The following is a 24,864-nucleotide window of genomic DNA, read 5'->3' as shown; positions in this document are numbered from 1 at the left end:
ATTGAGGAGATAGTTCATTCTCATGGGATGCCAATATCGATTGTATCAGATCGAGACTCACATTTTACGTCACATTTTTGGAAGAGCTTGCAAGAAGCACTAGGGTCTCAATTATCATTTAACACGACATTCCATCCTCAGTTAGATGGGTAGACTGAGAGGACGATACAGACATTAGAGGATATGCTCCGAGCTTGTGTATTGGATTTTGGGGGTAGTTGGACTCAGTTCATGTCATTGGTAGAATTTGCGTATAATAACAGTTATCAGACCAGTATAGGCATGGCACCATTTGAGGCTTTATATGATAGGAGATGTCGTTCTCCTTTATTTTGGGATGAAGTGGGTGAGCGGCGAGTAGTGGGGCCAGAGCTTGTTCAACAAGCACGGGATAAGGTTCAGTTTATCAAAGACAGAATCAGTGCAGCTCAGAACCGACAAAAAAGTTATGTTGATTATCGCCGCAGGAATCTGGAATTTGATGTGGGTAATCATGTGTTTTTAAAGATAACTCTATTGAAAGGGGTTATGAGGTTTGACAAGAAGGGTAAACTTAGTCCTAGGTTTATCGGTCCATTTGAGATTCTAGATACAGTGGGACCGGTAGCCTATTGGCTAGCTTTGCCACCTATGTTGTCCGGGATCCACGACGTATTCCATGTTGCTATGTTGAGGAAATTCGTCCCAGATCCTTCTCATATCATCAATTATGGTGAATTAGAACTCAATGATTCACTGGTGTATGAGGAGGTACCAGTACAGATTCTGAATAGGAAAGTGCAGAAGTTACGTAACAAGGAGATTCCTCAAGTAAAAGTTTTGTGGAAGAATCATACAGTTGAAGAGGCTTCTTGGGAATCCGAGGAGCAAATGAAGCAGAAATATCCGCATTTATTCCAAGAAGTTTGATCAGGTAAATGTAAGTAGTTGGGTATTATTCCTTTTGTAGGTACATGTAAAAGTTTAATTAGTGTAGCATTTTAGTTTTGGGAGAATTTTTCTTTTATATATGTAATCTCCCAGGACTCGAAATGTAACCACGGTATTCCTTCGCCATAAGTGAGGGTAAGTAATAAAATAAGTAGACCCTTTTTCTTGTTAAGGGATGATGAGTTATGTGAACAGTAAATTTCGAGGATGAAATTTTATAAGGAGGGGGGAATGTAAGGACCTGAAGAATAATGGTATTTAAATAATAAAAAGAAAGGGAAATGGAAACAGAAACAGAAGGAGGCAGTCGACTTCGTCGACGAACGCTTCGTGCTCGTCTACGACGTTACATTTTGAATGGGATAATTCTGAGAAATTTTCCAGGGCTCATCGACGAACACAGGGGTTTCATCGACGAGGGTTCTTCAGGGTCTCGTCAACAAGAAGATACCGAGAGAGGATTTTTGAAAGATTGAAATTCGTCAACAAGGGTTGAGGTTCGTTGACGAACTTTCTACAGGACTCGTCGACGAGTCACGTCACCTCGTCGACGAATCCCGCAATATAAATAGAGTTAAACGTGATTTTTTAGCTCATTTCCTGTGCAGAACCTCTCTCTCTCTCTCTCTCTCTCTCTCTCTCTCTCTCTCTCTCTCATCCTTCGGTTTCTCCTCCTTCTCTCTAAGATCTTGGGTTGTTTTTCTGTCGGTTCGACGATCTGAAGCCACCACAACGCTCCTGGGAAAGTTCTCCGCAAGTCTGCCGGAGCGGATCGTCGGTGGGGCTGAGTTGAAAAGCATCCCAAATCCAGGGTAAGGCTTTCTACTCTGTATTTGGTAATTTGACAATTGTAGAAAGCGTAGTACGCATAAAAATACTGAACTTTAGTTCTGGGGAATGTTGTTTTCTGGGTGTTGAACGGGGAACCCTGCGGGTGCAGGAGTGTTTGATTTAGGGGTTTTTCAAGAATCGGGTAAGGGGATAAACTAAACTAGTTATTTTATGGAAATGTATTATATTATTACAGCATCTAATTTTTGGGAAATAAATATATTTATATATGATTTATATTTGGAAAATACTGTTGAAAATGATGGTATGTTGGATATATAAAAAACCTATTTCGTGTGGTATGAGTAGAAATGATAATGAAATACTGTTTTTTTGGAATGTGTTAATGATACAGATTTTTATAAAGGAAAACCGGCATATGGGCCGAGATTTTGATATATTTTCCGGCGTACGGGTCGAGCTATGTGTATTATTTGCCAGCGTACGGGCTATGCTATGTGTATGATTTGCCGGCGTACGGGCCGAGCTATGGAAATGATTTGCCAACGTACGGGCTGTGCTATAGTTATGATTTGCTGGCGTACGGGCCAAGCTATGGTAAAATGTGAAATTCCATAAGGGCCGATGATTTTCATAACATACGTATATATGCAAAATGATATGATTGATTTGATAATTAATGTTATGAAATATCCATGTATCACAGTTTCAGTATATGTTATATGATATTAGAACCTGGTTGGCTTGGTTTAGGCTAGCACTTGCACGGTACCGTTACTATGTGTCCATGGTTATCATGATCATGATATTTGTGTTAACACCGCTGTACAAAGTGGTGTGTGATTGGATGGTCGATGTGGTTTTTAAGAAGTGTGTGAGCGCCCCTGGTGTATGGACCAGGTCTGGAAAACCCATCAAACTTACAGATTGTACTTTTGACTTGGTAGTGGTCGGCCAACCATTATCAGGTCCCGCCTTCGGGCCACACAACCCAATCATGTGGAGGCAATACATGACAACAGTCAGCTAACCTACCAAGAATGTTTTGTATTATTATTATATGAGATGATATATGTTTATAAAAATGCAGTATGTTCTGCCATGTTTTGATGATATATAAGTTTTCCCATATTTGACGTAACAGTTTACTGAATATGTTTTGTATGGTATATGTATAACACTGAATACTCATGTTGACACACACTAGTATTAGTTTATTTCCCTTACTGAGAGGTGTCTCACCCCGAATTTTATGAACATTTCAGGAGCCCCTGATAGGAGAGCGGGTAAAGCCCCGCTAATCTAGTACGGTTGGTTTTCCCTTCCAGAAGGGTAAGTGTTTTGATAGGGTTGGATGTATTTTGTGGGATGGCCCTAGATATATTTTGGGTCGTGTATTGTGTACATATATATACAGTGATTGTAGTAACTCTAGTATTATGATGTATGGTATAATGAGATGTATATGATTGTATGTTTCCTGCTGCTTAGGCTTTCATAATATGTTCTGATATATCCCTGGTACCCACGGGTCCAGGTGGACTATGATCTGCTGAGTTTTGTGATTTTGGTTTTAAAAAAAAAAATGTGAAAATTAAGCAGGTCATCACAGTACGCTTGCTAACTGACATAAGATTGAAATGAGATTTAGGATGTATAAAGCAAAAGAAAGAGATATAAAAGGAGTAGGATTTACTGTTCTTATCCCCTTAACAAAAATAGTGAACGCATCAATAAGGGTAACTTGAGGGAGATTTTTAGGATATTAAAGATCATAAAAGATGTTGGTTACACCTTTTTTGTGGTTAATGGCAGCAGAATCGATAATCCAAGGACCAGTAGGAAGGAACCAGACGACGTATAGATTGTAGGATTACCTTTCTGGGCAAAAGAAGCAATGTGATAAGATGCTTGTTGAGACAATTGATACTGTAGACACCTTGTGTGATGCCCCGATTTTCGTACAATTTTTTTTCTCAATAATAAATAAATAATCACTCGTCATCCATAACATCCACAAATCGGTCACATCAACAATCCTACTATCATTCATACGACCCAACCCGCATTGGGTACCGGGTAAAAAGTTATTTTATTATACAACCTAACAGCAGAAGACAGTATAATTACATTATCCAGAATACAATACCCAGAGTATCTACACACACATATATACATCACCATCACAAACTCAAATCAACCCAACTCTAGGGGAAATTACACATCCCCTAATCCAAAAACTCACCCTGTGTGTCAGGGCCCCAGCTTCCTATGATCACGGAACTCTATCACCTGGTCTATCCCTGTTTCCTGAAAAATTTAGATAGTTTGGGTGAGACACATCTCAGTAAGAAGGAATAAATTATTTACAGTGTGTGGCCAAATGAGTTCGGTTATAACATACTTTTACTCTTTTTTAAAACAACATTTCATTTGAGAAAATACATTGATATTCACATTCTCACAATCATATAGATATACAACATAAGCTTTTATAAGCTTTAAAATCATTTCTCAAGTTTATTCATTTCCAACACACATAATTACCCGCGAAGTTCCTGAGAATAGGGAAAATTGTTCGCCCATACAGGTAGCTTCCCTCTACCCTAACATGTTATGCTACCAGGAATGGCCACATTTGATACCTATCAGGGCACTCACCTTATTCAGTAAGCCCTCAGGCGGAGAGTTTCACTTCACCTCAATTATTTATTTTATAAAACACACATTCTTTCATTTTTCATAATCATTTCCCATTTTAACTCATTACATATCTATGTATACATAAATTCACATTTATGTACTTTACGTAATACATTAGATCACATAATTCCAATTCTCAACACATTCACGATTTCCATACTGAGCATACTTGCCCAACGGTATCAGTAGGAATCTCACAACACAATTTTCATACTGAGCATACCTCCCCAACGGCATCAATAGGAACTTCACAACACAATTTCCATACTAAGCATACCTCCCCAATGGCATCAGTAGGAACTTCACCACACAATTTCCATACTGAGCATACCTCCCCAACGGCATCAATAAGAACTTCACACACACACACAATCTCCATACTGAGCATACCTCCCCAACGGCATCAGAAGGAACTTCACACACACACACACACACACACACACAGTCTCCATACTGAGCATACCTCCTCAACGACATCAGTAGGAACTTCACACACACACACACAGTTTCCATACTGAGCATACCTCCCCAACGGCATCAGTAGGAAAGGAATACCACCCACCCGCAATTATTGTGCAGTATTGGCATATCATCAATCATATTTCCGTATATCTCAATTCAATTTAATATAAATATTCTCATCATTTTTCTGTGCACATTTCATCATCTCATAATAATATATATCATATTTCACATATTTCCACATTTCCCAAAATACTCATATCAGTAATTTGTACAAACTCATTTTTCATGCAAATAACTTCTACTCATGTATAAATATCACATCAATCATTCTCATTTCAATATTTTCTCAGAAAATACACATCATTATATTTCACATTTTTCAACACATGTCATGTGCCACACAATTTTCATCTAATACTCATAATATGTTAATTTCACACTGCAAAGCATCACAATTTAATATTACTCAAATGTCATACAATTTATCTAATATTTATATCATAATAATTTTCAGGCAAAATATCATATGTTCATTTTCACATATTAATTCACACAGTAATTCTAAAAATATTGTTATAATTTATTCCCCTTACCTGACTTACTGAGAGTCTCGTTAGGACCCAAATCCTACGCCCTTGGCGCCCAAAATTCAACTCCTGCAATTTACATTTTCCCTAGATTAATTAATTTATTTCCCTAAAATACTACCCATCTAACCTTTCCTAGGCTCCATATACCCCAAATTAACATTTAAACCAATATTTGACACCCCTAAATTTAAGAAATCCTACCTCAATCTCAGATGCTCAATATTTTAGCATTTCTAAATTAATACTAATTAATTAAAAATAAGCCCCTTAATAACCCCCGTACCCCAAATTTGGGATTTTGCCCACGACGACCCCACGAGAATTCCGTCCGACTAGACTTGTAGAGAATTATCCCTAGATTCTCGTGGTGGTGTCCGTTCGTCAATCGGACTTATAATTTTCAAGAAATGAGGTTAAAAGGGAGATTTGGCTTGCCCCAGGAGATACGTCTATGCCGCTCCTACCGCTGATCCGCTCCGGTAGAAATGACGCTAGCGGAGAATGGAGTCCAATGGTATTTTTTGATTTTTGATCGGGTGAAAATCCGTCATGAAACTAAAAAGAGAGGGAGAGAGAATGAGGGGAGAGAGAGAGAGAGAGAGAGAGAGAGAGAGAGAGAGAGAGAACGCAAGAAGCCTGGGCAAGGACTCTCTGGATTCTCTGTGCTTCCTGAAGCTTTAAGCTTCAGGAAGTTTTGTTTGTTTTATATATATATATATATATATATATATCTAATTTATATTATATTATTATCATTTAATTAATAATAATTATTATTTAATTAATTTAATTAATTAGTCAATTATTTATTTATTTATTTAATAATTAATTAATTATTTTTATTTTTATTTTTATTTTTTATTTTTGAGAATTACTCCACTAATCTTCTATATCCCTTTTTGGGGTTATTACACCTAGAATACTCCTCTAACATAGTCATAATACGCGGTTCACTCAAAGAAGTTTAAGAAAAGAATCATACTTTTGGGATTTGCAAACCCCATCCCAACATTCATAAACTTAGACCAATAATCATAAGGTTAATTACTAGAACAATTGAAACAACCACAAACACGGTGACCCACCATGAACAAGTCATAGATAAATCAATACAAGGCTACCATAGCACCAAGAAACTCAGACGCATCCCCAAGAAAGCAACACTCGGCATGGAACAATTGGAGAGGTGAACCATCAAAACTACCAAGAACAAATCACCAACAACATCAGATGTAGCCCCAAGAAAGCAACACACGAGTGCATTGTCACAAAAAGATTGGATCTTTAAGCGAGAAAAAAACACATGCCCAACAACTTGATATTTTGGTATATATAGAAGGAATTAGAACATACTGAATCAAAAAACACAACAAATCCCATTGTTTTAGACCCAATAAACTCAATAACCATTGATAAACAACTTCACAGAGCATCAAACAACCATTCCTTGGGTTTCACACTACCAGTAATGAGGTGAACAACTCACTGATGGATATAGTACTGCCACAACCTCACAACTGAACATATGAATGCTGCCATAGCTCCAAAATACTCACAAAGAAGCCATCACAAACCTTGAACATAAATTAATGGATTGTTGCGAGTGCATAGCCAAAAAAAGGTTGAATTTTTTAGCAAAAAATTAACCTAATAGCTTGATAATATAGTCTAAAAAAGGAATGAGAGCATGGAAAAGGGAAAAGGAAAATAAAAAGTGTCCGGAAATTCTCTTACGCATTAGCTCATGGGGTCGGCCTTCCTGGCATTTAACTGGCACGTGAGGGCACATAGGGGGTCCTCCTGCAATGGGGTTTTGTGGGGTGAGTCATCAAGGGGGTCTGTTTATAGGTATATAGTTGGTTTTGTGAAATAATATGGGATGGAGGGGAATCTAGGAAGGACAACCACAGGAATGGTATTTTCTGATGACAGCTGAGAATAGGATTTTGTTTGGATCACGCTCTAATATCACGTTAAGTAATTGAGTAAAATGGAAGACCTAAACTCAATGATAGGTCTCTCCCTTTATTTATAATATATGTAAGTATAATATGAATTACCATAATACCCTTACTAACTCACACTTTTTATTAACAAAACTCTAACAAATAATACAATGCGAAAATACTAAATGATCATTAACAATGACACTTAGGAAAAAAAAAACACTTACAACTAGAGATTACCTATGTATGTAATTTTAGGTACCTAAAATTTAATTTATATTGGTTGCTTCTTTATTTATGCCTTTTTTTCCTTTGACTACATAATCTTTTCACAATGTCTATCTTACCTTATACTCTTGAGTTATGAATATAGTTACAAGGGAATAAAATGCACTAAAAACTATCTTAAATTACAACTCCTTGACTTAGATTAACAACTGCTCCTACCTTGACCATAAACTAACGCAACAAGGATAGGTATAACTTAGATGCCTCTAAGCACACTCATTACCCTTCGAGGAGGGTCTAGATTGTCCCAATCAACTCTAGGGGAGAAAATTATGCAAAGACAACTGGGCAACATAACACTTAAGTTGAACTCATACAAATAAGTTGAAATTTAAAATTATAGTTCATATAATGTGTTAAAACTTGATATGCATTGATGACCCACAATCTAACAGCTTAAGATTTTACGTAAAGTGATAATCTAACATGGTATCAGAGCTAGTTACCAAGAGGTATTGGATTCTAATCTTGTTGTCCGCATTTATTGTGTGGTATTTAAAAAAATTATTGTGTTCCCTATCATGGGTTCTATTTATCGTGTGTTTATCGCTCCACGTGCTATCGGGCTGCGCATGTGAAAGAGTGTTAAAACTTGATCTACATTGTTGGCTCACAACCTATCAACTCAAACTTGTAGGTAAAGTGATAGTCTAACATAATGATTTTCAATTGAACTTCATTAACACCAAAGATCCTCATTCACCCTTAGTTGGGTAAGAACCTACAGTAAAAGTCTAGCTTAGATTACCTTTACCACTTCTAGAACTTGGTCTATAACATTTCCCAAATAGACATATAACAAAATAGAATGGAGCAAGATGAAGCATGGGTCCAACACAAGAAACACATTCCCCTATTTCTCCAATAGGCCCAAGTGAGGTAGAATATCTAAAACAGTAAAATTCTAGCTTAGATTACCTTTACCACTTCTAGAACTTGGTCTATAACATTTCCAATAGACATAACAAAATAGAATGGAGCAAGATGAAGCTTGGGTCCGACACAAGAAACAAATTCCCCTATTTCTCCAATAGGTCAAAGTGAGGTAGAATATTTGACTAAAATTAGTAGTAGTAGGAGTAGTAGTCTAGCTTAGATTACCTTTACCACTTCTAGAACTTGGTCTATAACATTTCCCAAATAAACATATAACAAAATAGAATGGAGCAAGATGAAGCTTGGGTCCAACACAGTAGTAGTAGTAGTAGCAGCAGCATAATAGTAAAGAAAGATTTAATTTGGCTAATATTAAGAACCCTAAATCACATTGATGCAATAATAATAATAATAATAATAATAATAATAATAATAATAATAATAATAATAATAATACTTGTAAATAACTTGAATTAAATTTATAGCTCCATAATAGTAAAGAAAGATTGAATTTGGCTAATATTAAGAACCCTAAATCAAATTAATGCATTCCATCTTTGAGGTTCAATAGTCCAAGGAGGAAAGAATTAATATGCAATTAAGACTACCTTAAGCAACTTCTAGGATTCCTTATATAAACTTAAAAGAATGAAGATAAGCATAATTTTGGTTCCCTTTCAAGGACACGCATTATCCTTTTAAGTCATAACATTGCCATTCATATATTTCAAGTTTCCAACTTATTTTATCTATATTTATGTTGACCTTATAGGTCATATCCTGTTTTGATTATGACAAATACCTTGGTATTTAATGTTTTCCGAGTTTGTGTGCTCAGTCTTACATGTATTGGCAAAATCATATGGCGTCGTATGGAGACTTGAAGGGAAATGTAGACGTGAAAAGTTTAACACTTGTATTTTATATTCATTTTTATTCGGGTCTATAATATTTATTAAGCCAAAGTCTGTAATAACTAATGCATATCATGCATGTAGAAACTAAAGCTCAAAATGACCTTAAAAAGGACCTGGGTCCTTGCACAAGCACTTAGGATAAGTTTCCATTATCATATATGCAATCAGGGGAAAATCATACTTAAAAACAGGACCTAATCTTAAAATTAAAAGAGATTCAAGTGATCGAACCAGGCACGTTAAAAATGCCTCGGTCGACCGAATCCTTAAGTTTGGTAAATCAAACTTAGAACCAGGCGACCGAACCTTGAGCAGTTTGGAAATCGCCTTGGTTTAGCCACCCGAAGTTCTCACCAGGCACCCGAACTTCAAACTTGCACTTTTCGTCACGTGTCTGTTCGGTTTGGTCCCAAGGGTCAGGCGCCCAAAACTCTCAGGTTGCCAATTTTTCCTGCGGATATTTAAGGATAATTCATGGTTATTTTACTTAAACATGTTTAAAATATTTTTAAGAATTGCCCTTACGTCCCCAATGGTAAAAATTTTGCACATCTCTATATATAGGTCCTCATTTGCAAGATTAAGATAGGACTAGCAATTTGATTAAAAGAAAATCCTCTGAAATTTTCAAAGCTTATTCTTCCAATACAAAGCCTATACACTCGATCATTACTATTCCTTTGTTAAATCAAGCTTGGTGAGAGTGCCCTTGAGTGATTCTATATTGTTCCAACTTGCTAAAACTCTCATTGTTGTGATTGTTTGATTGTTTTTCTATTGAGAGTTTAACTAAGGTTTTTTCGCCCTGATTTAAATAATAATCATTGTGCGGGGAAAACTTTATAGCTTGTAAGTCTTGGCACTTGTGTTGCAAGACTTGTAAGTTTGTATTGTGATTGTGCAAATTTTTTTTTCACATTTTTCACAAGCTTATTTTTCAAATATCTTTTGTGCTAGAATTTTGACAAAATCATTTTAAAGATATTTTGATTACATTTGTTGGAAATCTTTGAAACTCCACTTTTGATTGATATTTATTGATAAAGTGTTTCAAAGTTTGATTGAAAATACACTCTTACTCTTGATTGAATATTGATATTAGATTGAGTGTTATTGCACACGTATTGCACTGAGCTTATTGTTCCTATCTGCTTAAGGTGCATTAATTATTGCATGTGCATATCGGTACAAATCTGCTTGTATTAGAACCAACTTTATTTGTACACAAAATTTGAGCTGATTGATTGTATTTTAGGCGTGGCTTAAGGGGGTGTTGATATAGCTCGTAAGGATCGATAGGGTCTTCTCCACCCCGCAAGGAGAGTGTGTAAAGATTGAAAGTCAGTCCTGGTGTAATTTGACCCGATTGTAACCAGTGCCGCTCCACCCATTAAGTGAACAATAGCGGTAATCCTCGGACTTGTGAGCTGAGGCGGGGACGTAAGCACAATTGGCCAAACCCCGGTAACATATCGTGTGTGTACTTTATATTTTCGCAATTTATTTTCTACACTTTCATTTTCAATTCATGTATGTTATATGTCTGATTCATTATATGTTGTACATGTGTTGATTGGGTTTACGATTATATAGACAGACCCTATGTTGTGTATTATTACTGCTGATTTGGATAAACTTAGAAATAAATTTTTAAATTTCCAACTCATTGGAAATACATCAATTCCAACAATTTATAATTCAATTAAACTGAATTAAAAGTCCCAAAGCTAGCCAGCCCTAAGCTCATTTAGAACTAGCTAGCACTTTTTCATGTGCTTTTGAAAATGAGTTGAAATCATATAAAATTTAAAGAACAACTAAATTTGAAGCTTCTAAAAGGTAAAACAAGTTTAGTGTTAGAATCAGTAAGTCTCCATCCGAACTTGATCGACATGGGTGAGCACCAAATGAACCGCAAAGCTTAAGCTATTAGTTCTTGGGACCAACTATATATATATATATAAGTCACTCATCTTTCCCTTAATTTTTTTCATTGTAGGACAACTCTCACAAGTAAATTTTGAACATATTCTCCCTCACTTGTGGGTCTTTATAACTCTCCCTTAAATGGAAACTGTTTCCCTTTATGAACCCATTCAATTCTCCAACAGTTACCCTAGTGGCCTTATGTGTCACTTGTGTGTTTCACACAAGTTCAGCAGAAAACACAAGAATCGCCCTCCTGCTCTGCTCTCTCACCGCCCAGAATCAATTTCTCAGCATTACCATTTTCCTTTGATTTTAATTCCAAGCTACCACTTTTAATTAAGTTCATTAAATGACCTATTATTTTTACGAACCCAACCAATTTTGATTTAATTCTTTGAGTGAATTAGGACTATTATTTTTTCATAAATCCTGTAAATTTTAGAAAATGAATCAGAATTTTAATTAACCTCATTCACCAAGAACTTTAAATTTGCCATTTAAGAAGGAATGATATTCCTGAAATAGGGAATATTACATGTAAGATCATTGAACATGCAAGATTAGTAAAGACATCTGAATTCTGGTCAAACCAAACAAAAGCATAGAAGATTCTCATTCAAGAGTGTGCCCATAATTTTAGAAGATCTCTCAAACTAAATGCACTCATGATCAGCAATAAACTAAATGCACTCATTTTTTTTTTCATTAAATTAAGTGCAAACTTTCAGCAAAATAGCAAAAATCCCTTGCTCAGGTTAAATATTAACTTATAGACAGCACAGTATATTCTTACAAGTATTTAAAATAAATAAATAACAGCAAATCAGTACATTGCCCATGGTAAATACATCTTGGCAGGAATAAACATAAGTATGAACCAAAAATATGTTGGGAGCTCAAGTTGGAGACACGAATGACTGATCCCTTTTTCACAATTAAAGGAGGAGATGACCAGTTCAAGTTTGGATTTCTTCAAACCTCCGATAGCCCATTGCAGTTCCTGTACAAACAGAAGTCTGCATTCCCAGCATATGTTGTGAGCAAAATGATTCTTCATTGGCAGCTATTTCTTACATAAACAAGGCCAAGGATCCTGTCATAACTTTGAGTGTTGCCTCCAGGGGCACCCACCTTCAAAAGCCTGTTCTAATACATCTTCCATGCGCTTAACAAGAATTATCTGTTAAGGCAAAATGAGAGTGAGAATATATGACAAATTATTTTGGGACTTGGCGCACATTCCAATTCTCAAAGAGAGAGAACCCTGACAACAAAATTGAATTCAAGTATGTGGCAACTTCAGGAAAAGAAACCTTCAGGAGGTCATTGTGTCTAAGGGGTTGCAGAAAAACAAGATTCATTCGTCTGGCTTTAACTTTTCAAACAGACTTTTCAAGTAGAAACCATGTCAAGAATCAAGATGCTCCAAATGTTCTCACCAAAAGCCAGTATAGCACGTACAATTTCTTTTATTTAAATCCACATGCAAAGGAATAAGTATTTTCTGTTTCTCAAACATGGAATAAGTATTTTTCTGTTTCTCAAACATTCTTTGAAGCTTTTCTGAAAAAGAAAAAGAAAAATTTATCCTTCTGAAGTGAAATCCTGTCTAGAACTCATTACATGAAAAACTATGGAAGTGGATGTCCAAGACTTGATTTCGCATGCATTCTCATATTGGAGAAACAACTTGGGCACAAATAGGAAAGAAAAAGAGAAAATACCTCTAGACTAGCACGCACTGCTGATGGTACTTCAACTAGGTCCTTTATGTTCCTCTCTGGAAGGATAACTCTTTTGATTCCATTACGGTGCGCTGCCAATATCTGTTTGAGGCATATCTAAATAAGCATTCTTAAAAACCAATGGTACACGTTAAATTATGCCTTAGTTTCAAGCATGCATTGATACAGATAAAAGAATGCTATTATTTATATTTTAAGAAAACAGGTATTTCTACAAATAATATTTAGACATAAAAGGTTAAACAAAATATTGCAGCTAATATCTAAGTTTAGTTTTTCACATAACTTCAAAGTCTGATAGCTATAATTCACATCCCTTCCTGTAATAATCTTTCAATTTTAAATTTTTAAATTAATTAATTAATTAATTAAGAGAGTTTAATTTGGGTTTTGAATCTCAAACTTGAACTTCAGAAAATTTCATTTCATAGTTAAAATTTCAAAAAAATTATGTGAAATTTCGAGAATTTGATAAATTTCAAGTTTTAAGGAAATTTCAACAGAAAATTTGTAAACAATTATCGAGTTTGAGTCATGGCAAGCAGAAATTTGGACCAATGCATGGAAATTTAAGTACGGAAGTGTATTCTATAATATAAAAGCTAACCTCTGTGTGTGTGTATATTTTCAACGGAACAGCAAACAGCAAAGCAAAAGATTTCTTTCCTTACTTCAGCCCACATTTATTTCCTTATATTTCATTTCAATTCATTATTTTGTACAGTTAGCATATATTTAGTTTACATGTATAGGGCTCGACAGATTATAGTTTACTTGTATAGGGCTAGAATTATGCTAGAACTTATTTACTTTCCATGTATAGCACTCTTGTAAAGTCTATATATAATATACATAACTCTAGGCCAACTCATTCAGTCATTCACAAAATATTTGACATGGTATCAGAGCCAGCCATCTGCTAGGTTTTTTTTTCCCCTTCGATTTTTTGTCTTCTCGGTTTCTTGGCTGTTGTGGTTTTGTTTTCTCTTCTAGAATTTTTCTCTGTTCTTTCGGTACTTCTGTACCTGTGTGGCCGTCGACACAGCAGGTTTCTGGGTTGCCATTTATTCCTCCAGTTTATGTCCTTGAGATTCTTGGCCAGCAGGCAACAGTTTTCTATTGCCGTTTGTGACTTTAGGCAAGCATGAACAGCAGGTTTCTGGTTTGCCACTTATTTCTTTAGTTTCTGTTGTTGTTTGTGACTCTCAGCAAGCAGGCTTGTGACTTTTGGCAACAAGCACAGCAGGCTTCTGGTTTGTCACTTATTTCTCCAGTTTCTGTTGCTGTTTGTGACTCTCGGCAAGCAGGCAACAGCCTTCTGTTGCTGTTTCTAGCACCTATCTTCTCTGACACAGCAGGTTTTTGGTTCAAAATTTAATTGTTAGTGCAGTTTTTTGGTTCAAGAATTAATTTTTTAGTGCAGGTAGGTTGTTCTTGGTTTTTCTTTGTACCTGCGTTGTTTATTTTGGGCTTGTAGATTTTCTTGTGGTCTGTTTCTTTCGGCACAGTCTGTTTTTTTGGGCTTCTCAATTTTCTCCATTATTTAGCATGGACTCCGCACTGCCAAGTTTATGAGCAACAATTATTCTACGTGGGCTTTTCAGTTTGAACTTTTCCTGAAGGTAAAAGATCTTTGAGGTCATATTGATGCCACGGACTATGCACCCAATCCTGAAAATCCAAGGAGTCCGCAGCTTGTCCTTCATGGGCTGTGCTTGATGCTCGGATTATGTCTTGACTTCTTGGCTTAGTTGAGCCACATATTGTCCCCAACTTGTGACCTTATCGCACCGTTCAATCCATATGGACTTATTTAAAAACAGTATATCATCAAGATAATGGGGCCCATCGTTTTCAGTTAGAGCATGCGATTGTCACGTTTTAACATGAGAATCGTTCCATGCAAGACTATTATTCAGGGTTTCTGACTCTTTGGAATGAATACTCTGATCTGGTTACTACGGATGTTCCTATGGCTTCTCTTCCCATTATTCAACGTCTTCACGAGACTAGTCGTCGTGATAATTTTCTTATGAAACTTCGCCCTAAGTATGAATCTATTCGCTCGTCTTTGCTAAATCGCTCTTCTATTCCTTCTCTGGATGTTTGTTTTGGTGAGTTACTTCGTGAAGAACAACAGCTTAGTACTCAAGTTACTCTAGCACAATCTCATGGTAGTTCCGAGTCTGTCCCTATGGCTTATGCTGCTCAACAACAAGGACGGCTTGCGCATTCTAGCACTTTCTAGTGTTTTTGCTGCAAAGAATTTGGACATATCGCTGCTAATTATTCCAAAAAATTTTGTTCTTATTGCAAGAAGAAGAGTCACATTATCAAAGAATGTCATATCCGCCCGCAGAATCGTTAAGCCCAGGCATTCCAAACTTCCGTTAGTGTACCCCCTCCCCCCCACAGTGACTTTTGCGGCCCCTGGCTCTTCTTCAGGTGACTTCTCTATTTCTGCACCTCCTCCAACGAATTACTGCACACCCGAAATGGTGCAACAGATGCTAATTTCAGCATTATCAGCAATGGGGCTCCAAGGTAACAATTCTACTAATCTCTGGTATGTGGACTCGAGTGCTTCTAATCACATGACGAATAATCTCATTACCTTGTGTCATGTTAGGCCCTAAGCTGGTCAATCTACCATTCAGACTGCCAATGGCAGTTCTTTGCCAATAGCTGCTGTTGGAGATGCCTTTTCTAAGTTCAATAATGTGTTTCTTGCTCCTCAACTTTTCACGAATCTTATTTTTGTTGGTCAATTAGTTGATAAAAAATCTGTTAATTTTTCTGGTAATGGTTGTGTTGTGCAAAACCAGGTAGTGGGGGAGCCGATCGCGAAGGGACCTAAAGTGGGGTGCTTGTTTCCACTACTTTTGCCTATTCCAGCACGTTCTCCAGTTTCTTCTATTAATTCTTTTGCTTGTAATAATGTTTCAGACCCTAGTATGGTGTGACATCCTCGTTTAGGCCATCCCAATACTCAGATCTTACCTCATGTATTGAACTCTGGTTTACTTGGTAATAAAGAACGTTCTTCTTCATCTCTTGAGTGTGCCTCTTGCAAACTTGGTAAAAGCAAAACTCTTCCCTTCCCTTTGCATGCTAAAAGAGCTTCTCAGTGCTTTGATCTTATCCATAGTGATGTTTGGGGACCTTCCCTAGTTAGTTCACATGAAAAATTTAAATACTGTGACTTTCATTGATGATCATAGCATATTTACTTGGGTCTACTTTTTTCGCTCTAAATCTAAGGCTTTTCGTACTTTCACTGAGTTTTTAGCGTATGTTGGCAATCAATTTTCTGCTTCTATTAAGACATTACACACAGATTTTGGTGGTGAATATGTGTCTACTGAGTTTCAGGAATTTTTGGCTTCTAAAGGTATTATTCATCAATGTTCATGTCCCGCTACTCCTCAATAGAATGGAGTAGCCAAATGGAAAAATCGTCATCTCCTAGATGCGGTACATACTCTCTTGCTAGAATCCTCTGTTCCATCCTTGTTCTGGGATGAGACCCTGAAAACTGCTACTTGATTAATCGTTTACCTTCTCAAGTCCTACTCATGGAGTCTCCCTATTTCCATTTATTTGCTAAGCAACCTAGTTACAATAACCTCCGTACCTATGGTTGTGTATGTTTTGTTCATTTTCCTTCTCATAAGCGACATAAATTATCTGCTCAATCCGTTCGATGTGCATTCTTGGGATACAATGTGTGTAAAAAGGGCTTTGTTTGCTATGATCCTACATTACATTGTACATGCATTTCTAGGAATGTTATTTTCTTTGAAATGCCCATTACTTATGAGAAAAGTTCCCCTTCAGTAAGGGGGAACTTTTCTTTGAGTGAACGAATGTAGCGATGCTGGGGTCGGTGAGCTAGTGAGGTAAGATCTTAGATGGAAGGCCTTTTTGGCTCGATTCAGAAGGGGCTCGGTCCTTTCACAAAAGAGCAAAAGTTCCTGTTGTCATGATAGGGAGGGAGCATTCTCCTATTTGCTTCAAAGAAAAGGGACCCCGGAACCTGTGCCCTATGTACCCTCCTCTCCTACTGTGATCCTCCCCTCCTTTGAGGAGTAGTTCTCGGATCCTCATCTAGCCAGTTCTCGTTTTAAACTAGGTATTGTGTATACGCGGCGCCCCCGCCCACAGTCTCTTCTGGTCGCTCATCTGATATCTTGTTCTACCACGCTCTAGATTCGGTTGCAACACCTCCATAGCCTTTGGTATGTCGCTCTTCTCAAGTGTCTGTAACCCCGGACAAGTATGGGTTTCCCTCTTCAAGTTCTGGTAACTCTGTTTCAGCTCTTACTGCTGCATTGTCCAATTTAGATATTCCCACTTCCTACTCACACACTACCAAGCATGATTGTTGGCGACAAGCTATGCAGGAAGAAATTTCTGCTCTAGAGGCCAATCACACCTGGGACATTGAGCCTTTTCCTCCCACCATTGTTCCTCTAGGTTGTAGATGGGTTTACTCTGTCAAAGTCCGATCTGATGGAAGTCTGAATCATTACAAAGCTCACCTTGTTGCACTTGGGAATAATCATGAATATGGTGTCAATTATGAAGAGACCTTTGCTCCCGTGGCTAAGATGACTACTGTTCGTACGATTCTGGCTATTGCTGCTTCCAGTGAGTGGCCACTACATCAGATGGATGTCAAGAATGCTTTTCCTAGCCACCCCCAGGCTTGTTTCCCTCTCCGACTTCATATGTGTGTAAGCTTAGTCGTTCTCTTTATGGTCTCAAACAAGCTCCGAGGGCCTGCTTTGATAAATTCCGCACCACTTTATTACAATTTTCATTCCAGCAGAGCAAGTATGACACTTCATTGTTTCTTCGGAAATCAGACATAGGTATTGTTGTTCTTTTGGTATATGTTAATGATATTGTGATTACAGGTTCCGATTCTGCTTTACTTGCTTAGCTCAAGATTCATCTCTAAGAGTCCTTTCATATGAAAGATCTTGGGTCTCTCACATATTTTCTTGGTCTCGAGTTGCATCGTAGTCCCTCAGGTATTTCACTCAATCAACATAAGTATGCTAGTGACTTAGTGGCCATTGTTGGCCTTCAGAAGCATACTTCTATTGACACTCCCATGGAATTAAACGTCAAGCTTCGCAAAGAGGAAGGTGATTTACTTGCTGATCCCAGTTTATATTGGAGGTTGGTGGGTAGTCTTGTCTATCTCACCATTACTAGACCAGACATTTCTTTTGTTGTACAGCAAGTCAGTCAGTTTCTTCAGACTCCTAGTCATCTTCATTTGGCTGTTGTCCATAGGATCATACGCTATGTTCAGGACACTTCTGCCTGTGGTTTATTCTTCCCTGCAGGCAATTCTACTTGCCTTGCTGCTTATAGCGATGCTGATTGGGTTGGTTGTGCAGATACACGTCGCTCCATCACTGGTTCGTGTGTGTTCTTAGGTGATGCATTGATCTCTTGGAAGAGTAAGAAGCAAGACAGAGTTTCAGAGTCATCGACGGAATCTGAATACCGGGCGATGTCTCTTGCTTGTTCTGAAATTATTTGGCTTTGAGGCCTGCTTGCTGAGCTAGATTTTTCTGAGACCGATCCTACACCTCTACATGTCGATAATATGAGTGCTATCCAGATCACGGCCAATCCTGTCTATCATGAGCGCACGAAGCATATTGAAGTTGATTGTCACTCTATCCATGAAGCATTTGAAGCACGTGTTATCACTCTTCCACACATTTCCATTGAATTACAAATTGCGGATATCTTCACCAAGGCTCTCACTCGTCATCGACATTGCTTCCTAAGTAGCAAATTGATGCTTGTTGATCAACCCGCATCAATTTGAGGGGGGTTGTCAGCGAAACAGCAAACAGCAAAGCAAAAGATTTCTTAGCTTACTTGAGCCCATATTTATTTCCTTATATTTCAATTCATTATTTTGTACAGTTAGCATATATTTAGTTTACATGTATAGGGCTTGACAGATTATAGTTTACTTGTATAGGGCTAGAATCATGCTAGACCTTATTTACTTTCCATGTATAGCATTCTTGTAAAGTCTATATATAATATACAAAACTCTAGGCCAATTCATTCGGCCATTCACAAAATATTTGACATATATATGTATGAATGTATGCATGATGAACAAAATGCCCTCAATACAATAAATAGTAAATCCAATTTTTTTGGCTCAAAACAGATCGACAATCCAAAATTTAACCAGGTAAGTGCCACCAGCATGAGGAAAATAACCATAAAAATTGCAATGATCAACAAATGAGTTTTAGAAGCACACCTTGTCCTTTATACCACCAACGGGTAATACAAGACCCCTTAAAGTCATCTCTCCAGTCATTGCCGTGTCTGCTCTAACTTTTTTCTGACTGAACAGAGAAACCAGTGATGTTACCAAAGTCACACCTGCTGATGGTCCATCCTTAGGCACAGCCCCAGCAGGAAAATGTATATGTATATCACGACCCTCTAACAGGTTGGATTCCTGTGCAGCTGCCAACTTAAGATCTGCTGCCCTTGCTCTTACCTGTAACATTGAGGAATATCATTAATTTCAATGAAAAAAAAATACAAAAAAATTCAATTCTTAATATGTTTTATGTGCACAATATTAATGCAGCTCACAAAGAAACTGTAGTGCATAGTGCACTTGGACATGGGCTGATCTGTAAACATTAAGCATGACAGGATAGATCTGTCAGAAACCTGATGACAAAGAAAAATTATGTCCTCAGTCAAAAGGCACCATTTTTATAATGCCACATTTTTCCCAAATAGGCCCAAATCAAGAATGTCCAATGTACCTAAATGCATGATTGTGACAAAAACACATGCAGATAAAACACGTGCAATAAATCCCAAAACTATTCTAGGGTAGTAAGGTTTAGCGACACAACAGAATAGAAACAGGGAAATTTTAAAATATAAATATGTGTGTGTGTGTGTGTGTGTGTGTGTGTGTGTGTGTAAAAAAGGGGGGGAAAGAAAATAAAAAAAACTGTTAAGCTGATATAGAATATATAATAAACAAAATTCAGAGGGGACTAGCCACTAAAGATGGAGAGAAGTACACACAATCCTGCTATGGCTAGAAAAAAGAAAAGAGTAGAGACCTCCATAAGCAAATGCATAAAAAGTCAAGATAATTGTGTGTTACTAAAAGAAGAAAATATAAAGAAATATGCCTAAATTATTTTAATAGGCTATAATGAAAACCAAGAAGATAGCCTAAATCTATAATTAGTTAACAATAAAAAGCAAAAAGTCTTAGATATAACTAAAAACTTAGAACACAGAATTAAATATGTACTATAAGTCTATAACTAGAAAAGGAAAGAATAAAAAATTTTACAGGACCAAATCCCTGTTTAAGATGGAGAATGCTTATGAGATAAGGGGGCTGACACATGAATACAGTTAACCAGTTTGCCTATCAAAATTATAAGTACTATGAAAATACAAAATAATGGAAGAAAATATTTTAGTCCCTATATATAAATGTAAAGAAGATCGTCAAAATTGTAATAATTATCATGGGATTAAACTTGTAATTCGTACAATGAAACTTTGGAAAAGAGTAATTGAGCAAAGATTATACTTAGAAATAATAATAGAAATCAATTTGGTTTTATGCTAGGGAGATAACACAGAGGCTATATGTCCATTAAGAATAGTAATGGAAGTTATAGAAAGAATAAAAGGGATTTGCAAGTGGCACTCGCTGAAATAAAATGGTTATTATGATAAGGTACCAATGTAAGGAGTAGACAGTACTTTAGTAGATTGTTAAATATATATATATACATAATACATATGCTTTAATCATTATTTATTGGCTTTACTCGTGGATTAAGTTATGGACATATCCAAGATGGAGCTCCATGGTGTATGTTATTTGCAGATTATAAGTTTTCAAAAAGAGATTTGTAGGAAATTCTTTCGTTGAAGAATAACAAAGTTGTTCTCTGTCAGTCTTAGAGAAGGATAAAGGGAAAAATCATACTGATAAGGAAAAGAAATGAGTGATATTTCGGAGTATGACAGTGAGTTTGCCTGTGAATTATTGTTGGATGAACTCCACGATCAAGTTGGTCATGATTCCAACTCTTCTAAAATTCTTGGAGATTTTTATTATGGGCCGCCTCTTTTGCTCAATGCCTTTTCTACCTATCCTTAGAAGTGGGAAAAAAACTTACCTAAAAACATAATGGAATTTCTGTATTTCTTGAATTATTGTTTATAGCCCAGTTTACAATATATATAATACAATCGAAGGTTCTAAATATGGAAACAATCTCCTAACAGAATCACTCTCAATAATATACAATCTTCTATATTTACCTATTTTCCTAATTTACTCAATATACACAAGGATACTCAGGATTTCTACACTCCCCCTCAAGTTGGATCATAGATATTGATCATATCCAACTTGCCAATAAAATCATCAAAGTTCTGTCGGGCTAATCCTTTAGTAAAGATGTCTGCCGTTTGTTCCTTGGTAGGTGCATAAGTTATACAGATGGTTCCTTCTTCAACCTTCTATTTAATAAAATGTCGGTCCACTTCCACATGCTTAGTCTTGTCATGTTGAACTGGATTAAGAGAGATACCGATGGCTATTTTGTTGTCACAATAGATTTTGATTGGGAATTTCACCGGAATTTGTAATTCTTCCAAGAGTTTCCGTAACCACAGTCCTTCCCATATCCCTTGTGCAACTGCTCTGAATTCAGCTTCAGCACTGCTTCAAGCCACTACATTCTATTTTTTGCTTCTCCAAGTTACCAAATTTCCCCATACAAAGGTGCAATATCCGGTGGTAGACCTTCTATCTTCCGCTAATCCTGCCCAATCCGCATTTGTGAAGATTTCTACTTCCTTACTTTCACATTTCTTGAAGAAGAGTCCTTTGCCCGGAGTACCCTTGAGGTACATAAGGATCTTATACACAGCATCTAGGTGAATCTTTTTCGGTGAGTGCATGTGTTGGCTTACCACACTTACTGCAAAGCAATGTCAAGTCTGGTATGCGATAGGTAATTAGTTTACCAACCAATCTCTGATACCTTTCCTTTTCGACTGGTATTCCGCAATCTTCGACCCTTTTTAAGGCTTCAATCGAAGTTTCACTAGGTTTGCAACCAAGCATGCCGGTTTTGGTTAGGAGATTAAGGATATACTTTCGCTGAGAAACACTGATACCCTTTTTTTATCTAACAACTTCCATTCCCAAGAAGCACCACATTTGTCCCAAGTCTTTAACTTTAAACTCAGCAGCGAGGACTTTCTTTAATCTTTCCATCTCCACTGTATCATCTCCAGTTAGAATTATATCATCAACATAAACTATCAGAATTGTTTTCTTACCACTTTCAGACTGTTGGAAGAACATAGTGTGATCTAATTGCCCTTGTCGATATCCCTGATTCTTAATCACTTCCGCAAATCTGTTGAACCATGCTCTGGGAGATTGCTCGAGTCCATACAAGGACTTCTTGAGTTTACATACTCTGTTTTCTTCACCTTTTTTACTGAAACCTGGTGGTAAAGTCATGCAAACTTCTTCTAACTCGCCATTTAGAAATGCATTCTTAATGTCGAGTTGTTGTAGTGACCAATCTAAGTTAGCTACCAAGGACAGGAGGACCCGAACTATGTTCAATTTTGCCACTGGTGCAAATGTCTCTGTGTAGTCAATGCCATAGGTGTGTGTAAACCCTTTTGCAACGAGTCTGGCTTTATATCATTCAACTGTCCCATCAGGTCTATATTTCACTGTGCAGACCCATTTGCAGCCTACTAGCTTCTTTCCTCTCGGCAAATTAATGATGTCCCAAGTTCAATTTTTTCCCAGGGCCCACATTTCTTCCATTACGGTTTCCCTCCATTCATGAATTTCCAGGGCTTCTTGAATGTTCTTTGGAATTTTTATCATGTCAAGGTTAGAGGTAAAAGCACGATACCTTGTGGACAGAGTTTTATAAGACATGTATTTTGACCAGGGATATAGAGTACATGGCCTCGTTTGTTTTCTGACTGTAATGGGTAAATTAATGTCATTAGGTGCAGACTTATCAGAAGGAAGCTCATGGCCATTTATTACCTGACCGGGATTTGGCATGGACTCATGGTTGCTCGAAACTATCACCGGTTTCAACTCTTTTGGTGCCTCAGGTATGAGATTCTCCCTGTTCTTTGTTTTTGGCTTTCTTGAGTAAACAAGTATTTCCTTATTATTTTGTTTTTCTGCATCTCCCCCTGAGTTTAAGTGATCATTTGCATATGACAGGTAAGGAAATGATGCAATGGGAGACTTAGTAGATAGGTCGGGGAATGATGCAATGGGAGACTCAGTATATGGCACAGACTCAGTAGTAGAGAAATCAAAGAACCGATCTTCACTCCACTTCTCCCCTTGAAGAGAGGGCTTTGGGAAATAAGGAGTGGTTTCAAAGAACGTGACATCAAGGCTAACAAACATTCTTTTTGAGACAGGGTCATAACATTTGTAGCCTTTCTGAGTAGGAGAGTAACCAATAAAGACCCATTTAATGGCACGAGGTTCCAATTTATCCCGATTGTGAGCATGAACATAAACAAATGCAGTACATCCAAAGATTTTCAAAGAGAGATTGGAGTGGAGGAGTTGAGAGTTGGGAAAATATTCCTAGAATTTCTAGAGAGGAGTGGCAAAAGAAAGAACTTGATTCGGCATTTGATTAATGAGATGTGTAACTATTAAAATGGCATCTCCTCAAAAATAGTTTTTCATATATGTAGTGAACATCAACGCCCGAACTACTTCAAGTATATGTCTATTTTTATGTTCAACAACCCATTTTGTTGAGGGGTATCCACACACGAACTTTGATGAACAATTCCATTTTCTTCAAGATAATGTCCCAAGATATCATTAAAATATTTCGTACCATTATCAATACATAAAATTTGGATGTGAGTTTGAAATTGTATGGAGTGGAAACTGACGAAAACAAAATGGACGTCAGTTTTATCTTTCAACAAGTAAACCCAACAAATACGAGTATGATCATCAATAAAAGTAACAAACCATTTCGTATGAGTGCGATTAAGAAAGCGTGAGGGCCTCTGTAAATCACAGTGAATCATAGTAAATGGGCGAGATTGTTTGTATGTGGACTTTGGGAAGGAATTACGCTTGTGTTTTGCAAGCTCACAAATTTCATATTGAAAATCACAAGATGTTTTATTTGAACAAATAGAAGGAAATAAACGTCCTAAATATTGAAAATTTGGATGACCCATCCTAGAATGCCATAACAAAGTTTCACTATCTCTAGAAATAGATGCAGAATCACAAATTGCAGTATTACATTGTTCACTCATATTTGCCTCCTCAAAGTAGTAGAGTCCCTCAAACGCCTTAGCACTGTCAATCGTCTTCCCCAATGATAGGTCCTAGAAAACACAGTGAGATGAAACAAATTTAGCAAAGAATTTGGAATCTTTTGTCAACTGGCTAGATAACAAGTTGTAAGACAACTTAGGGACATGTAGGATAGATTTTAAATTTGAGAATCAGATATTCGAATACTTCCTTTGCCTGCCACAGATGAGAGAGATCCATCTGCAATTTTTACTTTCAAATTTCCAGCACATGGTGAATAGGATGAGAACA

General features: G+C 36.9%; 1 protein-coding gene across 3 annotated transcripts in view; it reads right to left on the bottom strand.

Moving 5' to 3' along the window:
• Nucleotides 1–12,112: 12,112 nt before the first annotated feature.
• LOC131164540 (lon protease homolog 2, peroxisomal) overlaps nucleotides 12,113–24,864 on the bottom strand; it is an 82,649-nt gene continuing 69,897 nt past the window's right edge. Inside the window, exons 15-17 of one of the 3 annotated variants that reach the window (XM_058121809.1) lie at nucleotides 19,486–19,731; nucleotides 13,161–13,262; nucleotides 12,113–12,616 (exon numbers count right to left, since the gene is read on the bottom strand). In XM_058121809.1, coding sequence (XP_057977792.1) covers nucleotides 12,533–12,616; nucleotides 13,161–13,262; nucleotides 19,486–19,731 — 432 coding nt within the window. In that variant the 3' untranslated portion in view covers nucleotides 12,113–12,532. Of the gene's footprint in view, nucleotides 13,263–19,485; nucleotides 19,732–24,864 lie in introns of all 3 variants that reach the window. The other 2 variants (XM_058121810.1, XM_058121808.1) reach the window with 2 other exon arrangements.

Source organism: Malania oleifera, chromosome 9 (genome assembly GCF_029873635.1).
Source record: "Malania oleifera isolate guangnan ecotype guangnan chromosome 9, ASM2987363v1, whole genome shotgun sequence".
NCBI classification, from domain to species: domain Eukaryota; kingdom Viridiplantae; phylum Streptophyta; class Magnoliopsida; order Santalales; family Ximeniaceae; genus Malania; species Malania oleifera.
The sequence above is the reverse complement of the archived record's forward strand: the minus strand, read 5'-3'. Positions and strand labels throughout refer to the sequence as shown.